This window comes from Mytilus edulis, chromosome 14, assembly GCF_963676685.1.
Source record: "Mytilus edulis chromosome 14, xbMytEdul2.2, whole genome shotgun sequence".
In the NCBI taxonomy this organism is placed as follows: domain Eukaryota; kingdom Metazoa; phylum Mollusca; class Bivalvia; order Mytilida; family Mytilidae; genus Mytilus; species Mytilus edulis.
The window spans coordinates 6216443-6243955 of record NC_092357.1 but is presented as its reverse complement, the minus strand read 5'-3'; the positions used below and the strand labels follow the sequence as shown (position 1 = coordinate 6243955).

Below are 27513 nucleotides of genomic sequence, written 5' to 3'. Positions count from 1 at the left end.
GGTATACCGGTACAATAGACCTGGTATTCCCTTCTTATAGAATGGGGTAAAGGAGCTAAATGACAATGTATCATTAGTGTGGTATACCGGTACAATAGACCTGGTATTCCCTTCTTATAGAATGGGGTAAAGGAGCTAAATGACAATGTATCATTAGTGTGGTATACCGGTACAATAGACCTGGTATTCCCTTCTTATAGAATGGGTTAAAGAAGCTAAATGACAATGTATCATTAGTGTGGTATACCAGTACAATAGACCTGGTATTCCCTTCTTATAGAATGGGGTAAAGGAGCTAAATGACAATGTATCATTAGTGTGGTATACCGGTACAATAGACCTGGTATTCCCTTCTTATAGAATGGGGTAAAGGAGCTAAATGACAATGTATCATTAGTGTGGTATACCGGTACAATAGACCTGGTATTCCCTTCTTATAGAATGGGGTAAAGGAGCTAAATGACAATGTATCATTAGTGTGGTGATACCGGTACAATAGACCTGGTATTCCCTTCTTATAGAATGGGTTAAAGGAGCTAAATGACAATGTATCATTAGTGTGGTATACCAGTACAATAGACCTGGTATTCCCTTCTTATAGAATGGGGTAAAGGAGCTAAATGACAATGTATCGATCATTAGTGTGGCAGTGGCGGATCCAGAACTTTTCCTAAGGGGGGGCCCTCTGACTGACCTAAGGGGGAACCCTCTCCAGTCATGCTTCAGTGATTCCCTATATAATCAACCAAATTTTTCCCACGAGAGGGGGGCCTGGGCCCCCCAGGGCCCCCCTGGATCCGCCTATGTGTGGTATACCGGTACAATAGACCTGGTATTCCCTTATTACACTGAACTTTAGATCTGGACTCAGTCCAAACAAATTAATGTCTTATTTTAATAATTGGTTCATGTAAGAATAATTATAAACTTAAAGTGTTGAATCATGGGATAAGTTGTTGACAAATTATTCAAAGTTTGATAGACTATTTTCATATTACGGACTTTTGACTGGTTACATACACTGTGGTTGGACATCCTGGTACCAAGTCAAGTAAGAGCAACGTAGAAGAGTAAAATCAAGCTCTCAATCAGTACAAGTTGTGTGAAAAATTATAACTGCTTAATATTTTCTTTACAATACAAAATCATCATAAAACAGTAGACTTCCCCCTCAAATTACACCGATATATGTTTAATATCACTTCTTTACCTTGCTCTTATTTGACTTGGTTCTTAGGATGTTGTATGACAGAAAATGTTACCTGTCGAAAAATTATATAATTAGTCAATTTGACCTATGTGCACTAAATACAATATTAGTTGTTTACAAATTATTGAATGTTCAATTTGACCTATGTGCACTAAATACACTATTAGATGTTTACAAATTATTCAATGTTCAATTTGATCTATGTGCACTAAATGCAATGTTATGCAGTTATCTTGTTTTATTTTTCAGAAACATGAAACAGTGAACAGATATCAGTACTCTACCAGAGATGTAAGTCACATGATTGAGGCCCCTCATGGGGGTTCAGAAATAATCACATAATCACAAATGTTTTACCAATGTAATCACATAATCATTAACTATTTTTAAAGGAAATAATCAAAAAATCAAAAATACAGTCCCAAGATTATCAAATCTGGTGATCAAATAATCACTTTGAAAATGTCAAAGTAGTCACATAATCCAGAACCCCATAAGGAGGCTCATTATTTGGATAATTATTGTGATGTATAAAAATAGAAAAAGTCAAAGGAAGAAAAAAATACCTGTTTCATGTAACCATTCTAATTTTCATTGCTGGTTATAAATGTAAAATTGTTTTTGCCAGATCTAAGGGAGGATTATGCTTGCGAAAACCTGATTAATTTAACAAACCTGCACTTTATTTATAAAATGAAAACAACTTTGGATAATGATTGTAATTATGCATATAAATAGAAAACTGTCAAAGAAAAAAAAAAATACTCGTTTCGTGTAATGTGACACTGCAACAAGAAATGCACACACAAAACGTTGTTCTATCTGTGAATATATAATATGCTGGTAATATTTACAGACAAACCACTTAAACATTGAACAATATCGAACAATATGCGTAAGATGTGATTACAGTAATTGAATGCATTAAAAAAATATTTTTCATTTCAATTAGACAGCAACCCAACAAAAAAATTATGGAAAAAACAGTTTTATTTAGAATTTATGCTACATTGCATTTAAGAATTAGAATGCTTCTTTTTGTAACTTCAATGGGGTGTAAAAGCGTTGACTGAAGTACATTTTGTATGAAGTGTGGAAACGCTTCATTCTCAAAGTGTGTGCCCGGTCAAAGCTTTTACAACCCTTTGAAGTTACAAAAAGAAGCATTCATTATACTTATAATAACATTTATTAGCTAGGATAATGAAAACACAATTTTTATCGAGTTTTTATTTAATTTACCTGTGCACTTTATTGTGTGATGAAGTTGATTAAGGAATAACGCGAGATTGCAGTGTAGCCAATCAGAATAACACGAGATTGCAGTGTAGCCAATCAGAATAACGTATTATAATGAAACATACATCTAATGTAATTATAGATGTTTAATGTGTCTTGTGTATTTCAGCAATTCTCTGGCTCCCCTGGAATGTCCCAGTCCTCAACACTAAGAAACATGATCACCAGGGCCCAAGATCACCATGGCAACAGAGATGATGACCAACTTGTCCTTGACCTTGTGTACATCACAGAAAGGATTATATGTAAGTATTTGCAGTAAAAGTACTGATTTACCGTTACCTCATGACTTGTTTTATAAAAAGTTAAAGAAACTCCCATCTAATTAACACATACATGGGTACAATGCAGAAGATACCAACAGACATTCAAACTCCGAAAAAAAAACCTGACCTAATCAATCAAAAGACAAACAACCTGACCTAATGTGGCAACAATATAATCCATCAAAAGACAAACAAACTGACCTACTGTGGCAACAATATAGTCGATCAAAAGACAAACAACCTGACCTACTGTGGCAACAATATAATCCATCAAAAGACAAACAACCTGACCTACTGTGGCAACAATATAATCCATCTAAAGACAAACAACCTGACCTACTGTGGCAACAATATAATCAATCAAAAGACAAACAAACTGACCTACTGTGGCAACAATATAATCGATCAAAAGACAAACAACCTGACCTACTGTGGCAACAATATAATCCATCTAAAGACAAACAAACTGACCTACTGTGGCAACAATATAATCAATCAAAAGACAAACAACCTGACCTACTGTGGCAACAATATAGTCGATCAAAAGACAAACAACCTGACCTACTGTGGCAACAATATAATCCATCAAAAGACAAACAAACTGACCTACTGTGGCAACAATATAATCCATCAAAAGACAAACAACCTGACCTACTGTGGCAACAATATAATCCATCAAAAGACAAACAACCTGACCTACTGTGGCAACAATATAATCCATCAAAAGACAAACAACCTGACCTACTGTGGCAACAATATAATCCATCAAAAGACAAACAAACTGACCTACTGTGGCAACACTATAATCCATCAAAAGACAAACAACCTGACCTACTGTGGCAACAATATAATCGATCAAAAGACAAACAATCTGACCTACTGTGGCAACAATATAATCCATCAAAAGACAAACAAACTGACCTACTGTGGCAACAATATAATCCATCAAAAGACAAACAAACCTGACCTACTGTGGCAACAATATAATCGATCAAAAGACAAACAACCTGACCTACTGTGGCAACAATATAATCGATCAAAAGACAAACAAACTGACCTACTGTGGCAACAATATAATCCATCAAAAGACAAACAAACCTGACCTACTGTGGCAACACTATAATCCATCAAAAGACAAACAACCTGACCTACTGTGGCAACAATATAATCGATCAAAAGACAAACAAACTGACCTACTGTGGCAACAATATAATCCATCAAAAGACAAACAAACTGACCTACTGTGGCAACAATATAATCCATCAAAAGACAAACAAACCTGACCTACTGTGGCAACAATATAATCGATCAAAAGACAAACAACCACAAAATACAAAACACAACATAAAAAAAAAGACTGAGCAAAAAAAAAACAACACTAGCAATGTGCCTTTTCTAAATATAAAAAAGAAGATGTGGTATGATTGAAATGAGACAACTCTCCACAAGAGACCAAATGACACAGAAATAAACAAATATAGGTTACTGTACAGCCTAACAATGCAACAAATAAAGTTTGCTTGTAAATTTGTAGATGTACCGAAATTGTGTATAGAAATTTCTGCTCCCATTTATTATCATAAACACAATTATGTTATGAATTCCTGACTTTAACTTTTATATTTGCAGCTATGTCCTTTCCATCAGATGGACACGAGACTACATACCAATATAACTTAAATGAAGTTATGAACATGCTGAAACAAAAGCATGGAGACAACTGTATGGTCATCAACGTCTCCGAACAAAGACCTGACTTACAGAAAGTCAATACACAGGTAAGGTTGGAGTAGAATTCAGAGGGAGACAATTGTCAGAAGTAGTGATATAAAGTTAACCTGTGGTATATACACAGACAAAATAATTGACATGGTTGTTATTTCTTAGAATAAAGACAGAACTTTTTGCGAATCAGATTCATACAGGGTAGAGCATTGTTCATATTACATTTATTGCTCACACACACAACTACACATTTAATTTTGAAATAAAGTTTTAAAATAGATTGTAAATGGAAATTTGCTATAAAAAGGCTGTATGTATATGTTATGACCGTGGACTATGCTTTTGTTGTGTTGTTTTGTACCTGTCTTACTGGTGTTTAATATTGACTAAACATGTTTTGCTGTAAAACACTGTAAACAATTCTTTTTCTTCCCAGCGAGTGGTTGACTATGGATGGCCAGCACACTTAGCACCGCCACTAGAACGCCTATGTAACATTTGTAAATCTATGGACTCCTGGCTGAACTCTGACCCCAGTCATGTTGCTGTCATCCATTGTAAAGGAGGTCAAGACAGAATCGCCATGGTGATAGCAGCGTTTATGCATTACTGCAATATCTGTGCAAGGTCAGTTTTAAAATAATAATAGAAAAAAAATTCTATTAAAAAATCCACTCACAAATATTTTGCTAATATTAACAAAAGATCTTGCATCAATACATAAATCCTTTGTGATGTTAAATCTGCGAAATTGTGGACTAACTGAACAAGCGTTTATATAACAAGACTTACTTTTACTATACAAATCCTTGGCAAACTTTCTTTTTTGTTGAAAAATAAAAATATTTGAGGTTTTTATATGAGTGATCTAAGGGAGATAACTGTACATTTTTAATCTTATTTAATTTCAGTTCTGACCAGGCCATGGACAGATTTGCTATGAAAAGATTCTATGATGATAAATTGAGTGGAATTTTACAGCCAGCACAGGAAAGGTAAAGGACAGAATTTATGAAAATTAATTGTACATAATTGGATGTACTTTAAAATATATCAGTAGTAAAAAAAATACTAAAAGGGTAAAAGTATATGCCCTGAAATGAGTGTAATTGGTTTAGAAAAGTGTGTTTATCAGTTTATGTTTGGCATTGAAAAAAAGATATTATCTTGTGCCATTTATAGCACAAACATATAAATTAGTGTAACTGTTGTTATTGTTCTTACATTGGCAAAGTTTTACGCGACTACCTAGTTGTAGGAATTATATATATGAGAATTTGCCAACCACCTTGCACTGTAATATAAAATATTGTACAATATTGTTACCGTGCAGTCACAATAAATTAATCCTGTTATAACAAGTTAAAGACTTAAGGTTTGATTTTGGGGTAGGAAAAAAAGTGTTCTTTAGCTTTAAATGAATATATTGCCCTGTCATATATATTTTTTATGTCTTTTGATAGAGAAATTAATAACTTTGTGAAAGGTCAAATTTAAACTAATGATTATTTTTTGGAGGAAAATATAGAAGAAATAAAATCTGGTATGGTCAAATTTTAACAGAAGGTCCTTTCAATAAAATGAGGATGGAAATGGGAAATGTGACTTAGAGACAACAACCTGACCAAAGAGCACAAATCACCTCAAGACCACAAATGGGTCTTCAATTCAGAGAAAATCATACACTCTGCCATGCAATCATAACAGAACAGCCCTAAGGTGTACAGCAAACAAAATTACAATAAGGATATGTGTTTGTATGTTTATGTATAGCCAATGTTTATTTTCATATTTTGTAAAATTTATGTAATTTACGATTTTAAACCAATAAAATATCTTTATCTTTATAAAGTTCTATAGACTGATTAATTGGTAATTGATATTATCTATTTTAATTTCAGATATGTACAGTATTTTGCTGGTTTATTATCTGGTAAAATTAAAATCAACAGTAATCCACTTTACCTACATCATCTTGTTATCCATGGTGTCCCTAACTTCGATACGAAGGGAGGATGTCGGCCATTTATTAAAGTTTACCAGGGAATGCAGGCCATTTTTACGTCAGGAGTCTAGTGAGTTTATATTGTAAATTCATTATTATTCGTGAGGTACCAATTTTTGTGGATTTTGTTGTTACAGGTGAACCACAAAATTAAATGTTTAATGAAAAATAATTAACCTATTGTCTTATATATGAATGCAGACCTTGGGAAAACCACCAAATCAAATATCCAAGAAAATAATCATATGGGGGAGGGGACGCATACACCCACTATGCTCCTACCTGAATCTGCCACTGATTACACAAAAAGGGTATTATTTTCTTAGCTATGATCTCATTGCTGATATTAATTAAAAAGCACACATGCACAAAATATAAATATAATTAAAATTAATATCTTAGTAAATGTTGGTAGGTAATGAATGCTATCAGATAAGCAATTTATTCATCACAAATTTACTTTGATCAACAGTAGCCAAGATCATGATTGACCCTGACTTAGAGGGTTATTAAAATGTTTGTCTGATCTCTCCTGATTCATCTTATCTGCTCCTCCTACACATAGAATTCCAGTTTGTGGTTTTTCAGAGGCCCATTAAAGGGAAAATGATTTTTTTTTAAATGAAGGTAATTGTGATGACTAAACAAAATCTGTACTTGATGAACTAGGTTAATAAAAATACATAAGAAATAGAGCCTCTTATTTAGTTTTGCTTAATTTGAAAAAGAAAGGTATTTCATCCCTATTATGCAGCGTTTATAAACTCACAGGTGATTATTTTGTCTTCTAACTGGGGCAGATCCTGAAATTTTGAAAGGAGGGGTGTAATTCAATAAAACTGAAGAAATAATGTCTTGCATAGAAGGGAAAACAAATTCTAGATGATTTCAAGATAAAAAAAAAAGGACGAATTTTCAAATTAGCGAAGGTATACACCCTCTACATCCTGCAGAACCTGCCTCTGGTAAATCATTGGGTTGCAAGTGTTGTTGTTTCCAATAAATAATAGACTAACCACTACACCATTTTTTTCTCAAGTGTCCATGACCTTAAGATGTGAGTGAATATATAAAAAATCAGTAGATGTATGATTGCCAATGAGACAGCTTTTCAACAGAATGTAAATGACATAGATGTAAGCAACTATGGGGAACTGTATATTTTTTTTTACAATAAACAAATTCCTTAATGAACAGAAGGCTATAAAATGCCCTGATAAAGTGAAGTCGGGTCCATGTTCCAGTAATTTGTGCTTTACCTTCATCTTCTAGAGTTTCAGCCCTTTTAGAAGTATTTGAAAAGGAAAGTTTTATGATCTCTGTGACATTAGCTGGAGGAAATATTATGTTCAACTATTTGTGACCAAATAAAATTATTTACTTCATTAATTTTGTTTTTCTTTTTTGCAAACAGTGCAACAGATTAAATTAAGTTAATTTGCTTTTTTTCATGAAGAAAAATTAAATTCATCTGTTTTTCCATTTGAAGAATACCAGTCTTGATAATCATTTAAACTTCAAAGAAATATTTCTGTAGCTAACAAAAACATAGATAACAATTACAATATATAATTGCTATTTATTTTGTAAATATTATGCTATTCCCCCATGGTGACCCCAATGTAATCTAATCTGAAGTAAGCTACAGGTATATGCTATTTTTGGGGTTGAACATCTTCCAAATTGAAAGATCTGTTTTTTATGTTTCCAAGTTTTCTGTTAGAATCATAACATGTTATTTTTAACTTTGATAGACAGAAACTATTTACAAGTAGGTCTTTTGTATGGTAAACTGTAAGCTGATTGACTAATGAAGTGTTGAAACAGAGGAGAACCCATCATACATTCCGCGTCTTTAATCATTTAGTTTGATGACTTTCTTCTTAATATTTGTGATTTATATCAGTGCACTTAAAATGTTCCTTTCTGAAAGTGAAACTAAAAATAGTTTAAACTATTACAGTCGATAAATTTATTATTGCTTCTGGAGCACCTGAGATCACCCCTAGTTTTTGGTGGGGTTCGTGTTGTTTAGTACCATAGATCATTCAGGGAAGTTGTCAAAGTACAAACTCAATATTTCCTATAATTCACCTATTAAGTTCTTTAGTTTTCTATGTTGTGTCATGTACTATTGTTTTTCTGTTTGTCTTTTTCATTTTTAGCCATGGCGTTGTCAGTTTGTTTTAGATTTATGAGTTTGACTGTCCCTTTGGTATCTTTCGTCCCTCTTTTATTAAAAACAATGCATATCCCCGATAATTGGAATACTAGTATCTATTACACCTCTAAGCAAGGCTCAAGTGAAGATGTTCTATGAATAAACCATTTTCTAGATGGTTACACTGACCTTTGTGACCTTTTTGAAAATAAGCGTAATTGATAAAGTTTTGAAGTTACCAAACATCAGTTCTTATCTTAAAAAGGATATAAGTTGTATTAAAGTATTTTCTTAATTATTAGGGAGATTGCAGACTTTTCAATGATCCTATCTTCAAATAAGATTTTAGCAGCAGAAGGACAGGTTCCTTTAGGGAGCAACCATTTAACTTCAAGAGGGGTTATGGTTTTTTACTTAAAAATATACTGAATCCAACTTTTACCCATACCTTATAGTTTTATTTTGGAAAAAATAATTTGATTCATAGCGTCGAAAAACTAAATTGCTTTGTTCTCCCTGTAAGTGATTTTTTTTTTTACTAAAAACAAACATAACCCCCAATGAAGTTAAATGGTTGCTCCCTTAGATCTATCAGTTTTATGTCAGAAATTAGAAAAAAAAGAATTGTCCATATACTTTATAATTGTTAATTACGATTCCAATCTACCAGTATAGAGAAAGTACAGGCTACCAGTCTAATCTGTTTTCATTAACAGGGGAGCAGTTTTATGTCTTTTGTTGGCTTAATTTAGATATTATTATCTAATGTAAGTTGCTTTGATACAAATAATCAAAGACTAACATAAAACACTGCAGTCTGATCTACATTTGTATTGTGTACATCAGTTAAATTTGGAGGAAGATAAAAGGAGGCTGACTCATATTTATTTGATTTAGAAGTACAATTAATTAGAACAAAATGTATGCCTTAAGTAATATGCAGTATGGTGATGACAGTACAGTAACTGAAATAATACTTGTTTATACATTTTGACTATGAAATTTTACTATATACTTTATAGTACAGCCCGAAGAATGCCCTCAGATTTGAGGGAATCTCAAATTTCACAACTGATTACCTTCACAGTTTGAAGTCCTTGTAATTTATATATCACTCTTCCCAATAAACTGATCACAGATGTTACACATAGATTATCTGATAAGAAAGTCAACATTTTGGCATTTTCTGTCTTTTCTTGAAGAATAAATATTTCTACTACATGTAACATTATCTATGTGTGTATATTCTTCATAAGATTTTGACAATCAAGTCACTGTTTTTTTATCAATCATGTTCAAATACAATTAAAGGAATAAAAAATAAAGTTATGATTTTTTTTATCAATTTTCATTTTTAAAGTTGAATTGATGTTGTCATTTTGAAGATTAATTTTGATAAAAAATGAATATTCTTTGTAATTTTCACATTTTTTTCGGATTAACTTGATTTAATGATAAAAAAAATCTCCTTAATATTTTTGTTTATATATAAAATATTCATGAAGCAAAGACAATTAGGGATAAGAACACCCCTCCCCCTTTTTATACGCCTGATTAAAGGAAGTCTTATGGTATATCTTTGTCCGTCCTTCTTTAACATGTCAGACATTAACATTTTCTAGTATTTGGAGAAAAACTAAAAAATGCTTTATGTTCTTATGAAACTTTGGTGAATTGTTTTTATCTATTCATTTAATATAAAAAAAAAAAGAAGATGTGGTATGATTGCCAATGAGACAACTATCCACAAAAGACCAAAATGACACAGACATTAACAACTATAGGTCACCGTACGGCCTTCAACAATGAGCAAAGCCCATACCGCATAGTCAGCTATAAAAGGCCCCGATAAGACAATGTAAAACAATTCAAACGAGAAAACTAACGGCCTTAATTATGTAAAAATCTCCCTTTCGCTTTTCATAAATTTTAGATTTCACATTTCCAAGTTATGGGATTTTATTCATGAAAAGGAGTGATTCTCTAGTTTTCAGACAATAACCTTAAAGTGTTTTGACCATTTTTTGTTAAACCTTGTTGACTGATTTATATCTATTAAGATAACCCCCCTTTATCATAAATTTCTGGTATGATATTGAGAAGTTATTGAACTGTATTCTTGAAACCCGTTAGGCGTATCATGCGCTCTAGCTCATGGCACAGCTGTTTATTATTTATATGCCCCACCTAAAATAGGAGAGGGGATTTATGTTTTCTGGTTGTAGCATCCGTTCGTCCGTGTGTTCGTCCGTCCTTATGTCTGTCCCGCTTCAGGTTAAAGTTTTTGGTCAAGGTAGTTTTTGATGAAGTTGGAATCCAATCAAGTTGAAACTTAGTACACATGTTCTCTATGCTATGATCTTTCTAATTTTAATGACAAATTAGAATCTTTACCCTAATTTCACTGAACATAGAAAATGATAGTGCAAGTGGGGCATCCGTGTACTGTGGACACATTCTTGTTGAGCTTAGTTTTCATTTTTTAAAACATCTTCAAGTGCTGGATTTTTCCCCTGTGTTGAAGACCCATTGGTGGCCTTCATCGGTTTTCTGCTCTTTTGTCGGGTTGTTGTCTCTTTGATACGTTCCCCATTTCCATTCTCAATTTTATTTCATATTTCAACTTATTTTCTCTTATTTTAAGCCTTTGATCTCACTCATTTCAATGCGATACTATAACAATAAATATGGTGCATCTACATATTGCCCCTCTATTCAGTGGAAAATAAAAAGGTATGTGTGTCCACTCCACATTTGCACGTGAACAGAATTAGGTAATATTTTAGCCTTAAAACGAAGAATATATGGATTGGTCCTGAACCTGATTTATTTCAATATAGTTTTTTGAGTACACAAAGGCTTCCTTAGAGGGGCCTGCTCCAGTCAGGCTTCAGTGATTCCCTATTTAATCAATAAAATTTCTCCCAGAAAAAGGGGGGGGGGTGTCTAAATCCGCCTCTGGAGAATCCCCATAAGTGAAACTAAATTCGAACCATTCTAAGTATTACAAGAAAGGAAACATATAGGTTAGGAATACCACCAGATGATGATATGTGACCGTAACCGAAACACCTCCTTTAGTATTAGAAACACAGACCAGTTTTTTTAAATTTATATTCTAAATATACCCACACAATAAATATACTACAAACATATACGCCAGACGCGCGTTTCGTCTACAAAAGACTCGTCAGTGACGCTCGAATCCAAAAATGTTGAAAAAGCCAAATAAAGTACGAAGTTGAAGAGTATTGGGATAAGATAGACCAAGGAGGTTATATTAACCTCCTTGGATAGACTGAATTGGTCCTGGACCCTATTGATAATGATATAATATTAAAAAATATCAAATTTGCTAAATTTAAAAATTATTTATCATAGCATTTCCAAATTAGCTGCAGAAATCCTAAAGTAAAATTAAATTTATATATTATTTAAATGCATTTTTAATGTAAATTTTTTTTCATTCAAAATACCTTGACTGAGAATATTTTGTAGACAAGAATATAAAATGTATTTAGTGCAGAGGATATGGAAATTAAATAATCTTGACCAGCTAACCATCTGTGTTCATTTGATAACATCAGTGGACACCAACTGCGATAGAAGCACTTAACCTAATCATTTAATTGCTTGTATAAACAATCAATTACATGGTTTCAATGTTGAATATCAAGGAAAATCCGGGCTGTTCTCTAAAGTATATATAAAATATGTAGTTGCATAGTTTGACACTCCTCAGGCTATATTGACCTCAGGCTATGTTGACCTCAGGCTGATTTGGCTGTTTTAGATCCTTGAGCTTTTGGGGCTTACATTCTCATGTATTAGGCCTTATTTATATATATATAAATGATATATTAATTAAACTAAGTACAAACTTCATCAGACTATGTTGATCTAATAAAATTGAGAATGGAAATGGGGAATGTGTCAAAGAGACAACAACCCGACCATAGAACAGACAACAGCACAACAGGTCTTCAATGCAGCGAGAAATTCCGGCACCTGGAGGCGTCCTTCAGCTGGCCCCTAAACAAATATATATAAGACTGTGTTGACTGTTCTTTTTAGGCCCTTGTACTCTTATTTAGTTCCATGCTCTTGTTCAGTTATTTATCTTGAATTTTAAACTGTGTTTTGAGTGCACCTGTTGAAGGATAAACCAGAAACTTTACCCATCTTGTACTTTAAATAGATCAATATCATACCTTTGAATGAGTTTTTTCATAAGTTTAAACAAACAATGTTGAGATCATCTGTTTAATTTGTTTTTTCTTCCTCAAATGTTATTTGATAGTATTGTCATATCTCATTTTGACTCATTAAATCAGTTGCAATGCAAAAAAAAGTATTTAATAGTTTATACCAAATGTAGGGTTCATGCATGGTCTAGATTCAATTATCCTTACATAATTTGTTTGTTAAAAGGCTGAAATTTGAATCTGCAATTCGATCCCTGGGAGAAATTCACAAGATCTCCATTATCTGAGGACAAATAACTTAAGCAATGAAATTCAAGATGATCTTGTCCCATTGATAAATTTAATTTGTTTTTTGTCAAAATCTCTTTTAAAGTTACTGTAAATTGGACAGTGATGTGCTCATCAAATAGTTTTGTGTGAGTTCATTCTATATTTGATCACATATATGAAAATGAAAATGACGGTGAGTTTAGTTACTTTAAAGTTTAAGACTTATGAAGCATCTATAATATAAACGACTTAACATTGGTTCTGAAGTTTTATCCCTAGTTAGAGTTTCAATAAGAAGCTATTTCCGTTGGTTTAGTTCTTGATGTCTGTCTCAATGATGTAACCATGCATATCTGTTTATTCATTTGAATTGCAGGGTTTAATAATTCTGTTTAATGTCAGACCTGAACATAGACAGAATTTACATAATTTCTCATGTTAAAGATCTGTTAACAACTGTCATATCTGTAATACTTTAGTTGCCATGACAAAGTTTGAAAACATAAAAGATAACTAAGATATTTCTCCTTTTTTGTCTTCCAAAAAAACATATCCAAATGGTGCCATTAAATACACAGTCATTGTGTACTGGTCTGGTTTTGTTCTTTTGCATGTCTTTTTGATAATATATATACTAATCTAAAATCCCATCCTATTTCTTATATGACATTCAACATAAACTCTTTTTTTTTCCAGCAATGTCACAGATCAGATGCAAAAAGTGTGTATATCAATATCACCAGGAATTCCACTACGTGGGGACATTATGATTAAATGTTTTCATAAACATAATTCCGGAGGCCGAGAACCTATATGGACCACACAATTCCATACATGTGCAATTTCTAATATGAATGTTTTGTTTGCTAAAAATGAATTGGACGAGGCCAAAGACGGTAAGTTTATATTTGTTCCTTATAAAAAAGAAGATGTGGTATGATTGCCAATGAGACAACTGTCCACAAGAGACCAAAATGACACAGAAATTAACAACCATAGGTCACCGTACGGCCTTCAACAATGAGCAAAGCCCATACCCCATAGTCAGCTATAAAAGGCCACGAAATGACAATGTATTTTTCAAACGAGAAAGCTAGCAGCCTCAGTTTTCTTAAACATGTTAAAATAGGAAATATGAATTCTAATATGCAATTCTGCCCATTGCCAGGTTAAATCAATTTGAGGCAGTAAAACTACACAGGCAAATTTCACTCACATCAATTTCACCTCAAACGAGCTTATGAAAACAATTTTTGTGAGTTTCACGTGATTCTCATGTGAAACTCATGTGAATTTCACATGAAAATCACGTAAACTTTTTCACATGAAATTCACATGAATTTTTAAAATAGAGTAATTCAAAAAACATCTAAATTTTCAAATTTAATTAAAATCATGAAAAATATCAAATTTTTTTGTTGTAAATTTCACATGAAATTCATGTGAAATTCACATGAAAATTTTCATGTGAGTTTCATGTATAAGCTCGATTGAGGTGAATCTCACGTGAAATTTTTCATGTGAATTTCACATAAGATTGATGTGAAATTCATGTGAGCAAATTTTGCCTGTGTACCCATTGACGTTCTTAAAGTTTTAAATACAATACAGTGATCTCTTAATTTGAATGATTTTTTATTAAGATTTAAAGGAATGAGACAAATAGATACCGCAATGAATGCTGTTAAAAAAAAACAGATCTTGACCCCAAACTCCTACTATATTTGTACCAATCTTTTATTTATTTTTTAGTTTGGTCTACAATTTTAATTGCTTATTTCAGTATAAAAAAAGGTAAAAAAAAAATACTGAACTGAAATTAAAATAAGAGAGAAGTCCATTAAACCTGTCGAAAATAAATGCTTATCTTTATAAACTGAAAGTAGGACTGAAAATTAATATCACTGGGGGATTAAGTTTACATGATGTTTTTTCTATTTTTCAGACCCTCGTTTTCCCAGGATAGGGAAGGTTGAGTTTGTATTTGGTAAAAGTCAAGACAGTAGAGTATTAGGTATGTATAGATAATGTAGCATGGGTCAATTGTTGACCTGACAATGTTTTTGATAGTCAATAGAAAATGATACTGAAATTTTTAAAAGAAGTTGATTCTGAGAGGTTACTGAACATGTTCCTTTAAGGAATGTTTATAGACCTTACATGCTGCAACAACCGAATCTGCTTTAATCCACTTCAGTTGAACACGTTGGACAGTTGGCTCATTAGCTTTTGGCAGTTCATTTCAATGTATTACACTGCCAATAAACACGAAGAACAGCAATTATTAAACTGCACCATTTCAGGCCAAACTGTGAACAAAACCTGATGTAAAAAAACGAAAACCAATAAGCAAAAATTAGTCCACTTGAAAAACTATGTTCAAGTAGATTACATTTCATAACATTATAAAGCTTGAAACTAAAAACTTACAAAATCATTGTGACTTGCATAAAACTGAGAAAATAAAATCTTACAAAAATTTCGTCTTTTGCTGTTTATTTATAAATACAACAAGATATTCAGTGATAAATATTTCTTTTTCAGTACATGATTTTAAATCAGATGTAACAGTGCCAGTTATAGATGAAGACGGACTCAAACGCTCAGAATCTTACGAGAATTTTCTCCGTGCCGGAGGAATGTCAGTGGATGGTAAGTATTAATGCACTCTTTTTATAAAATATACTTACTACAGATTATTACACCACATTTGTATATTTGGCAGCAGGCTGGGTGTATTTCTATCATAGAGTTGACAAAGCATGATGGGAAATTTATCTGGTTACCTAGCTACAGTAGTCTGCTCAATAATGAAATAAACTAAAATTTTGCATGATTGTCAAATATTCGTATAAATTTAGATTTAGTCATGTAATACATGTATTTGATTGGTGTTTGGTGGTGAAAAAAATAACAACTACTGGAAAATTTCACATTCAGCTTTTCCAACATCCGACTTTGTTCTAACGTCTTTAAAGATGACCTTTGACCTATTGTGAAAGATCATTCTGGTCATCTTGAATATTACTCTTTAAAACTTGGGCCAGTATTCTGAATTTTCTGTTTCAGAAAATTGATTAAAGGTTTTGAGTTTTTAAGTGAATCAGAAAATTTTGAAGCCTCTTTCAAGGTCGAGGTCAAGGATAAACATGGAATGCATGTCATAATTGACTTTTTCATTTGTAGTCAGATTTTCGTTGATCTTTTAGCCTTGTCACCTTCTTTCCGACATTTTGCATTTAGAATAGTGCCGCTTTTTATACTAAAACTAAAAGGTAAGTTTTGTATGAGATAATTTACATATTACGTCACATGATCTTTTGTATCTTCATTGCTTATGTTTGATTTGCATAATTTGTTTTAAACTATTTTATATAAGACTTGAATTTTTGATATTTTTGTGAAGGACCAAATGGATTCAGTTTTTATATGACTGCAAAAATTGAATTTTTTTTTGTCGTATATATTGGTTATAATCACGTGGGCATTGTTGTCATCATCGTCGGAAGACATTTGGTTTTCAAATTCAGATTATCTAATTGGTCCATATTGAGGTCTAAAGGGTATAAAATTGAACATTTGATTTATTTGATTTCATCAAAAATTGAATTCTTGGGGTTCTATGATATGCTGAATCTAACCATGTATTTAGATTTTGGATATTGGACCATAAAAGGTAAATGTCCAATTTAAAAATTTTAAGTTTTAAGGTTAAGTTCTTAGACCACATTCATTATGTGTCAGAAACCTATGTTGTGTCAACTATTTATCACAATCTAAATTCAGAGCTGTATCAAGCTTAAATGTTGTGTCCATACTTGCCCCAACTGTTCAGGGGTTCGACCTCTGCGGTCGTATAAAGCTGCACCCTGCGGAGCATCTGGTTATACTTAAGGTATCATTTATCTCATCACTGGAAAGTTTTCCATAAGCTACTAAATTTTTTACTGGCTTTCTGGATTTTTACCTTTTTTCCCCTGGTTTTGGCACCTTGAACATTCACCAATGCTTTGAGCAGTTTTCTATTAAATATTGTAGATACAAGATTATTAAAGAAATTTCTTAAAACATACAACGTTATTCAAAAAGTGAAAAACTGGATTCATTTGAGTTTATACAGTCAATGTATTTTTAAATGGCTGCTGTGATTCAAAACTGTAAATAAATTTCATGTAATTCAAAATGTCATTGTTGAAAACTTATGTTCATGTCCAACTCTATGTATTATAGTTTTGAGTCATAACAACCATAACCACAACAATTGCCCTTTATTTTATAAGCAACTGTTTCAGATGAATCATTAATTAAGTATTTCTGGAAACTCTCTTTAAATGTTAAATTATGTTCTAACACTTCTACATGTATTTTAAACAAATCATCTTGAAAACAGTTGCTTTAAAAACTATAAAAAAAATATAATATTTTTGTGAACTTGTATTTTGTCAAAATATATATGAGTATATACGTACAAACCAAACATCTAGAGATAAAATCTCATTTGTAAAATTGTGAAGATGAATGTTGTTTTGAATCAATTTTTATGTAAAAAAAAATCAATGTTTTTTTTTTTCTGAGGGGATGGAATTTGCACATGTTAAACTTATCCCACTACATATTTACCTGTACTAAGTACGACTGTTTGGACCAGGTGCTATCTGATTGTCACTGTGTTACCAGTGAAGCTTTCAGTATTCAAAACTCATTATTCTTATATTTAATAGCATGTTCTATTATATAAATATAAGTTGTATGCTGTTCCTGATTTTAGTCTGTTTTTGTTGGAGGAGTCAGCAGTTGTTGGTTGATTTGGTTGGTTGTACATGTATTTTGGTAATTCCTGCAGTTTAATATTGTGTACTTGCTGTCAGTAATTATCACTATAGAAACATGATCACAATATATTACGAAAATTATTTATTTTCTAAAAAAAAATGTTGTGTGTTTTGTGCACTTCTTAATTTTGTTTGTTTCCACATTGCAAGGTGGTGAATAAGATAAAGATTTGATATTGAAGTGATACAGACATTGATGGTGATTAAAGGGATGATTACATAGCTCTTAGAGACGGATGATATCATCAGCATCATCAATTAGACAGAGAGGAGTCTTTATATATTAATTATTTCTTTGCTGGTCTTCTTTAACTAATTTATAACTCTATTGCTGTTTCCTAAAGAATATCACTGCAAGTCAAATACCGTACTAGCTTTAGGGTCCGGGTGATAAAGCCTCTCACTCAACACAAGACTTATTTCATGCGGGCCAATAAACCTTGAATTAAAAGTTGTTAACTTGTTCACATGTATTTTATGAAGAGAGATTATGTAATAACCTATACACTCCTTATTGGATTTAATATCAGTTGATCTGTAAATGATTCTACCCTCTAATATTTGTATATAAATCTGAATGAAATTTACATAATGGAGATCTGCATTTATATGCAAATGACTATCTTCCAAAGGGATTGAAGACTATTTGTAAGACTACCCACAAAAGTATTGTTAACAAATCAATTCAGAAACTCAAGTTTTATCCTTATAAATAATTTTGAACATTGTAAATCTTCATAAATGAAATCTAACCAAATAAAAACCTTCTGACACTATGAATCATACATTTTGCATTTTTAATAAGTTACACAGACCATTCATAAATTCGAATTCTGTACTACCGTGGTTCCAGGAACTGGAAATATAAGTTCACTCACCTTAATTGACCCAGTAAGAAAGTGACAATATACCTACTGTATAGTTCAACAAATAGCTTCAAATAACTTCTATAGATAATTAGAAAACCATTAAAGTCAATGCATCACATTTTTATGATCAACGTTTTTGTAGGAGGCAAAATCCAAATTTGTTGGCAAGCTTCAGAAATGTTTTTATTCAATGATAAAACTAAAAATTCATAGTTGCAATCAACCTTTTCAAACATTTTGACAAAGGAGGTACAAAATAGGTTACTTCGACCTGATTGTATCCTCTTTCTAACAGTAGTTGTTCCGCAAGATCATGAAAGATGGTATCCCACCTTATAAAAATATACCTGCATAAATGTCCATATATATATCAACGGAAAATATTTGGGAAAAAAGGGTCAGTTGATGGACCATGGAATAAAGCCAAGTCACTGGACCTTTCATCAGATCTAAAAATGACCAATCTTATTGTTTGTATTTTTTTATTGCAATAAATTCCATCTAACAAATGTCTGTTGTCATAAATGTCTACCAGTGAATTTTTTATAACATTTATCAATGAAGTAAGTCAGATAGGTGTACATGTATTAATTATCTCTCTGTACCAGAGGTGACAATTGAGTCATCGTTTATATAGAGGGTCACACATAGTTGAAAGTACATTAACATTCCATGAAAAAAAACCCAGAGTGAACTTTTTCAGAAGTTTTGCAGTGCATTTTGTATGTACAGAGGATTTTTGCTGCAATGATTAATTTAATTTTCTGCTTTTACAGTGCAGTTGCAGATTATTGACATCAGGACAATCTGAGGCTGATAAGGGGCATGGCCTAAGGGGTCCCCCCTTTTTGTGATAAAAAATTGATTGATTATTTAGGGAATCACTGAAGCATGTAATAGATAGGTAGAAACTGTATAAAGCAAAAATTATTAGCATTAGATATCTCATTTATAGGTGAGGTATTTTAGGCTTGTAGAAGCCTCTTGTTAAGTACTAAAATGGCCTTAATTTAGTTTTATTGAATAGTTTAAAATCCATACAGACTTTACTTTGAAGTTTTTTTTCCTGGTTTAGATCAGAGTTAATTAAGATAGTTTAAGTTTTCTATCTTTAAAATGTCTCATCTCTTAGTCTAATTAAGTCTTAGTCTTGACTGTCTACTGTGTATGGTACAGTTCTAACAAAAGTAATAATAATGTAATCAATTAATCACATATGTAGTATATCACAATTAGACAAAGTAATAAATAGGACTTGTTAATCCCTGGCACACTCTCATAGTGTTATCACTGCTGGAAGAATGCAGGGGCCCAGGAGAGGGAATTTTTGTAGGAATTGTTTTTAATTTTCCATCTTTTTCCATACCCTATTTAAAAAGTTTCCTGAAAATATTCTTCAATTATGATTGTGGTATCCTTATTTTCAATTTCCATAAACACCACCAAATTTTCCATCAAATAACTTCTACAGTACAACCTCCAATGAGGTAACTTTTACAGTACAACCTGATGTTGGAAACAAATTAAGATCTGTCAAAGGTATTTAGTATATATGAACAATTCCCTGTAAATTTACTGATAATAGATGCAAACAGACATTGATGTTGATGTATACAAACAGGAAATATTTATGATTTATGACCAAAAGAAATTATCCCCTTGGTAGCCCCAACATTAATTGCTGAGGCATCTGGAAGATCATAGCCCTGCAGTACTGTATCTTCTCTCACCTGTGTTCCTAATCTGAACCACTAGTATTCAGTAGCTGCTATCATCTCTCAGGCATAGCATCACTTGGCCCTGGATCTAATAAATTTTGGCTGCTGATGTGAAACATTATTTAGAAATATTTCATTTAATTATTTATAAATTGTGCAGGAATTTGGAATATATTATAAAAGGATTATTTATATAAATATTAAGTGATTGAGGTTTTTTCAAGTAGGAGTCCTGAATAATTTCTAAAAATAGATTGCAATTTAACAGGATAGGAAAAAGGAAATGATCAAACTATGATCAGCATCCCATGAGGAATTATTTATTTCGAGTGCATGAAGTTGCATAATATTATTTGTTGAAAATCAATTAAAATATTGATTTTGGAAAAATATTTTGACATTATTTCATGGATTTATAAAAATCAGGATAGTATCCATTGGAATTGAAAACACCCGCTCATAAAAAAAATACTTTTCGGATGTTTATCTGAGAGATGCCGGGAACCTCAGTGCAAAATCGAAGTAATGGTGAGTTTTACTATTAACTGGAATTCATGTTTACGCTAATTAGTACTGACTTCATTTATTTTGTTTATCATTTGTGTTGACCTGTTATTAATTGCTTCTGTTGACCATAGGTCAGTTACCTTGTGGTAATTTGTAAGGAATCTTATAATGAGTGATGGATAACAAATTGTTGATAAATATTTATATCTTTGGAAGTATGATTAGAAAAAACATATATTTGTATAGAAAATTGAATTAGTTATATGACCAGCCTGTAGACATATATTTATTATTTACATACAAACTGCCAATCAGACATGTCCATTGTCACACCTTGGTTTCAGTTAAAGGACCTGCAATACAATATCAGAAATTTTCAGGAAATACTCATTACTGCAGGCATGAAGATTGTATTTACACAAAAAAATGCACCTTTCTCATTGTAACTTCATTAATTTAATGGTGGCTCAGGAAAAAAGTAGATTTTTTGGGTTACCCTGACATAAACTTGAATACTAACCCAGTAGCATACATCACTACTGTGTAATGTATGATAAAAATTAAATCTCCATCTGTTGGTTTTATGGTATATTAGGATTCATTTTGGGTCATACTGGTATTGAATGGTATTTAAACTTATAAAAACTATTACACCATTCATTCAGGATAATTAAAGGTTAACTTAAATCAATTTAATGGGGTGTACTTTATTGTGTAATTTTTAAGGTGTGCTTGACTCACACAATATATCTTTAAAGTGTTTGTTTCAATGTAATAGAACTAGACAGTGTTTAAAAATACCATTGATTCACTAAGTGATCATATAGTGTGTGGGTTTTTATTTTGTGGCTAATGTTGCAAGATTAAAATTATAGAATTTCTAATCAATGATGAGTATTATATGTGGTGTAGATTAAACTTTTAAGTAGGTAATAAAAAAAGACTGTTAAAAAAGAAAAATCTTTTAGTGATCAGTTATGCCTTTTTTTGGCAATCGTCTATGGTGGTAGTAAAATCACACAGGTTTTCATTTTTCTCTGCCAAGAATTCTAACCACTTGTCAATGTTAAAAAAGACTGTAATTCAAGCAGCATATTTGAAATGTATTTAAATTGAGATAAATGTTTTCTGCAAGATATCTGATTGTGCAATGTATTTTGGGAACTTTCCAACAAAAGATATATTGTGCAATGTCTGTGTTTTCTCTAAAACTGATTTTCTTATACCACAGTTGATCTTGGTGGTATGATATTAAATTAGCAAATGCTTCACTGTCTGATTAGGGGAGATCATTTCATAAGAAGGTCAAATTTTAAACTTAAGTAAATAAAAAATAAAATTGAGAATGGAAATGGGGAATGTGTCAAAGAGACATCAACCTGACCATAGAGCAAATAACAGTCGAAGGCCACCAATGGGTCATCAATGCAGCGAGAAACTCCAGCACTCAGAGTCATCCTTCACCTAGCTCCTAAACAAATATGTATTCTAGTTCAGTGATAATGGACGTCATACTAAACTCTAAATAATGCACAAGAAACTAAAATCAAAAATCATACAAGACTAAAATAAATTTATAAAGATTGATTTTCTGCATTTTCCAATAAATACTAAGGACAGAACATTTGATATCAATTTTCATTAACCTGCTTACCTTTTTGGATTTTCATAATTAATTTTGAGTTACCTCTCTTATACCACTTTTAACAATATTAATGTGTGACACTAAATTAAAGCTTGTGTTGTGTATTCAGTACAAAATGGATAAAGATGTCATGAGTTTCAAAACCTCAGTAATTGATAAATAATTCTAAAGATAAATATGATACAACATTATAGATCACTTCAGTAATACCGACCAGTGTTAAGGGGAGATAAAATCTGCAGGTCTGATTTAACAGGATATAAGATATCTATTTTATCACTAACCCTTTTGAAGGATGTAGCTTCTGTTCTGATAAGAGGCAGCTGTCCTATTCTAATAACAAGGTTGAAAACATGAATCTGATAGGCTTTTTTTAGTTATTAAGTATGCAGAAAAAAACAGGTGTGCCTAAAATAATGGCTGAATTGGTATTACGTTCTGGTTAATTTAGAAATAAGAGGATGATAAATTGAAGAGAATTGGTTAACATTTTTATAGTTGGGGCAATTTGTCTTCATTTGTGTGCTTACAGGGGCGGATCCAGCCATTTTAAAAAAGGGGGGTTCCTAACCCAGGACAAAGGGGGGGATTCCAATTACATGTCCCCATTCAAATGCATTGATCGTCCAAAAAAAAAGGGGGGTTCCAACCCCCGGAACCCCCCCTCTGGATCTGCGCCTGGTTTATAACAGTTTATGTAATGATTATTTTTGAATGATCTAAGGGACGACATCAAAAGTTCAATGAAGGATAAAAAACTTAATTCACATAGTTTTTTCACTGAAATTTTTCGATTTTAGAAATACAAAACTTGCAGAATTTTAACCCCCACCCCCAAACTATTTGATTTAAGTTTTTTTATCCTACATCGATCTTTTTATGTCGCCCCTAACAGTTAAATTTAACACACAAATCAAGATAAATTCGATCCAGCTATAATTTTATTCCACAATTGTCCCATTTCAATTGGTGTATAGGCAGATCTTGATAGATGATCTTTAAAGCAGTTTTTGTTGCTTGCCTAGTGTAATTATAAGAAGTAATTTATGGAAATGGACAGTAGTCTCCTCAAATTCAAAATATATGATTAGGTTTTAGACTGAGGGTGCAGAGACATAATAACACCTAGATGTCAATTTCCTCAACAATTTATGTAAAATGTAGAATTTTTTATTAAGCTGGTTTGATTTTAAGTTGGACATACCCAGATACCCTGCACTGAATCGGTCTCTGTTATCGTATTTTATAATTGTGTTATCTAAAGAAGTGCCTCTTAATGAGTGGTCCATTGCCTTTTGGTAGTTTAAATTTCTACACCCAAACTAATTTTCACTATTTTCAAGTGGTGCTTCAAGTGCCACCAACTTTTAGAAAATACATTTTGGATCTATACTATATTGACCCTGTCTTGAATCTGCATGAAACATTTGCCACATGACCAATTTTCGTTGATTTAGGAAAAATTGTTAATTTGGTTGATATTTGAATTGATGGTTTTGCTAAAGTCTGCATTCATTCTTATAGATAACGGAGGTCACTTTGTTGAACATCTAAATTTGAGGTTTATCTATATCCTAGAAGTCCGTGAAAATGATATCCCACGAATATTAATGAATCTACAGTATACTTATATCAATATAAAGAGTGTGCTGCCATTAGACCGTTGGTTTTCCCATTTGAATAGTTTTACACTTGTTTTTTTTGGGGCCCTTTTTAGCTTGTTGTTCAGTGTGAGCCAAGGCTCTGTGTTGAAGTCGTACATTGACCTGTAATGGTTTACTTTTTTTTAAATTGTTATTTGGATGTAGAGTTGCCTCATTGGCACTCGCACCATATCTTCCTATATCTATTGACATTTTATTTCCTGTTTTTGTTTTTTATTATCCAATATGATATTTATTGTCCTCATAAAATTCATAAAATTCCCAGAATCCTCTAGTCACATGTCAGTGGTGATGGTAACCAGAAAACTTCTTAACTTAAATACCAGATAATCCAGCAGGGGGTGGCGTGTGGCACATGTTATTTAATGGGATTATGGGTAATTATAGAAACAGAACCTTAGAGGCATGAACTGAGATCTCGCACTGATTGGAAGGAGTGAACATTCATTGATCATAACATGCCTTATCTGTTCTTAACATGTGTTTTCATTGTTTTTGAATCACCTTGAGAGAAATTAGATGAATAGTTGAAGAAGAGGTGGTGTGTTATATTTTTTGATAAAAAAAATTAAAATAATTTGCGTCAAAATCAAGTTTTATTGCAACTTATCGATCATTACACATGGTATATTAAATTGAAGCACCATTTTTTTGGCTCATAAAAGTAGAGTATATAGAAAATAAATTAGTTTGAAGAGTTTCCATGCACATTATTGTGATAAAGTGTACAATATAACAATTAGAAATTAAATATGTAATTATTGCAGGGAATTTAGTCATTTAATGTTCAGTGCTTGGAATTTTAAAAATTGATTAAAACTGAAGCATTTACAAGTGTTGAAGAGAAATTTGATGGAGCATATTTTATTTTTTTTTTAAATTTTGAAATAAAAAAAAAGCATTTTGATCAGGTGACCCTGGCTTTTGATGAAATGTCTTATATGAATGGTTATATTTAAAAAGATGGCCTAAACATCTCCCCCAGATTGATGCTATGATTTCATTATATTCTGTAAGATATACCTTTCCTTAGTTTCATTCTAACCATAACTGTTCTCCATGTTTTAACCACTGGAAATCTGGAATTGCTATAATTTCATTATTTTGTGGTAAGATATACTTCGTTTCCTGTCTAGATATACCAATAGAGATGCACAGCCTATTAATTCTGAAGATACAGAGATGAGAAATCCATCAAAAAGATGTAACTGTTAGTCGAGGCTCACCAGGGGTGAGAATGAGGCTCATTATTTGTTTTATTGGTTGCCAGCTCTTAGGAAAGTTACAATGTCTTGGACTATTCTCTCAATAATAGTAAAACAAAAGTGCCACATTATAGAGGGGAGGATCGAGGATTTTTGGTTAGAGAGGGCACAAACTTTTTTTTTAATGTAAAATTATTGAAATATTCTTCTATTAAGCTGAAGACAACCTATACTTATCAATTTATTTAATTAATTTTATTTTTATTTTTTCGGGGGGGGGGGGGGGGGGGGGAGGGGGGGTCCCCCTTCCAGAATTCGCCCCTGCCACAATATATGGAGTAGATCTTCTTTAAGGGTTATTCTGTATAGACTGGTGGCCATGAAATAAGTTAACCAAGAGTGAGAGTGGTAGTTAACACCCTCAATAAACCAATCTTTAGGAGGTTCAACCTTCTGTACTCATTCTGAAAATATTTAGAATTTTTGAGGTAATTAACATTGTATTGATGTGAAAATTATACAGAAACAAACTTGTTGCCCTCTCCAATGAAGAGCAGCTACTAAGAAACAATGCTGCATTATTAAGGTACCAGATTATTAGAAACATGTGCGATTAATTAAGTTGATCAATCATACATAGTATCTTCATGCTGTGTGTCTCAGTGTGTTTATATCATAGTGTTTATAGCAGAAGTCACTCCTCAGATGACCTGTTCTGATCATGTATATCTTCTGTAAAATATATGTTTACTCTGGTACCTTTAATAATTAGGATGAAACCAGTTATCTTGCTGTTGTGGAATTCCTGGTGAATGTGTTTGCTTACTTTTGTTGGAGGATAGATGTTGATTGAATTCTTCAGTACTTTTGGATCAGAGATTATTTTTTGAAGGAAAAAATGGAAGTTTTGGAATAGAGATTATTTTTTGAAGGAAGATTATGTAGTTTTTGGAATAAAATGGAATTAAATAATTCATTTTGATTTAGATAAAGTGGTTTTGGAACTTTTAACTTTTCTGAAGGATTTTGTCAACGTTTTATTAATGTTTCGGATGTAGATATTTTTTTGGAGTACTGATGTTGTGAATTAGTGGAATTAATATCAGGATGTCTACCTGTACAGTTTATATTCCTCCAGGTAAATCTTGTGAAAAGTTGTTTATCCCATTTTAAATAGATGATAAAAAGATTTGACATAACTGCTAATTCAGAAACAATTGCATTTTTTATTGCTAATTGATAGTTAATCAGTAGACAAAAATGAAAAAAACAGGATGAAATTTCTGGAATTGATGCATCTAAATAGTGCATGGATTTTGGATATGAAAACTGGCATTGGAAGTAATAGGCCAAGCCATTCTAAAATACCTAAATGATTATAAGAAAAAAAACAGAAATAGGAATGGCTTAGATTTCTAGAGACACTTAGATAGTCTGAGCATTGAATTGATGAGTTCTACTTGAGACTAATTGATATGATACATGTATGAGTTAAGATAATCTTTATTGGATCACTTTGCATCATGAGGTGCTAACGAGTGGTGTGCAAAAAATGTCATCTTTCTTCAAAAAAAAGATCTTAGGCGCAAAAAATGCAGCTATTTTAAGCCTATGTTTCAACGAAGTTATGAGTGTTCTCTCTCACAAAGCAATTAGAATGAGTGTATGCCAAAGCTCGTTAATTGATGATTTTGGCATAGACTCCACACTATGATTACACATATAAGTGTGGTTGTTTGTGTATATAGTCTGTTAATTATAGATGTTAATAAACGTTACATAATGTTGTAATATTGTCTAATGATATTGTCTACTGAGAGAAAGGGGAATGATCATGATGATACAGTGGTTAAATTGAGTCTGTTTAGTCAATAAGGATCTAAGGGAGTATTTTTATTGTAAGTGCATTTAAAGTATTGCATTTCTTGGATT

At 32.0% G+C, this 27513-nt stretch overlaps 1 protein-coding gene across 1 annotated transcript in view; it reads left to right on the top strand.

Annotated features, from left to right (window-relative positions):
- LOC139503588 (tensin-3-like) overlaps nt 1-27513 on the top strand; it is a gene marked incomplete in the record, with an annotated part of 200094 nt that overhangs the window by 134100 nt on the left and 38481 nt on the right. The window contains 9 exon segments of the mRNA XM_071293389.1: nt 1460-1501; nt 2619-2754; nt 4405-4553; nt 4937-5127; nt 5412-5495; nt 6402-6575; nt 13838-14037; nt 15087-15155; nt 15686-15793. Of these exon segments, the coding sequence (XP_071149490.1) occupies nt 1460-1501; nt 2619-2754; nt 4405-4553; nt 4937-5127; nt 5412-5495; nt 6402-6575; nt 13838-14037; nt 15087-15155; nt 15686-15793 (1153 nt within the window).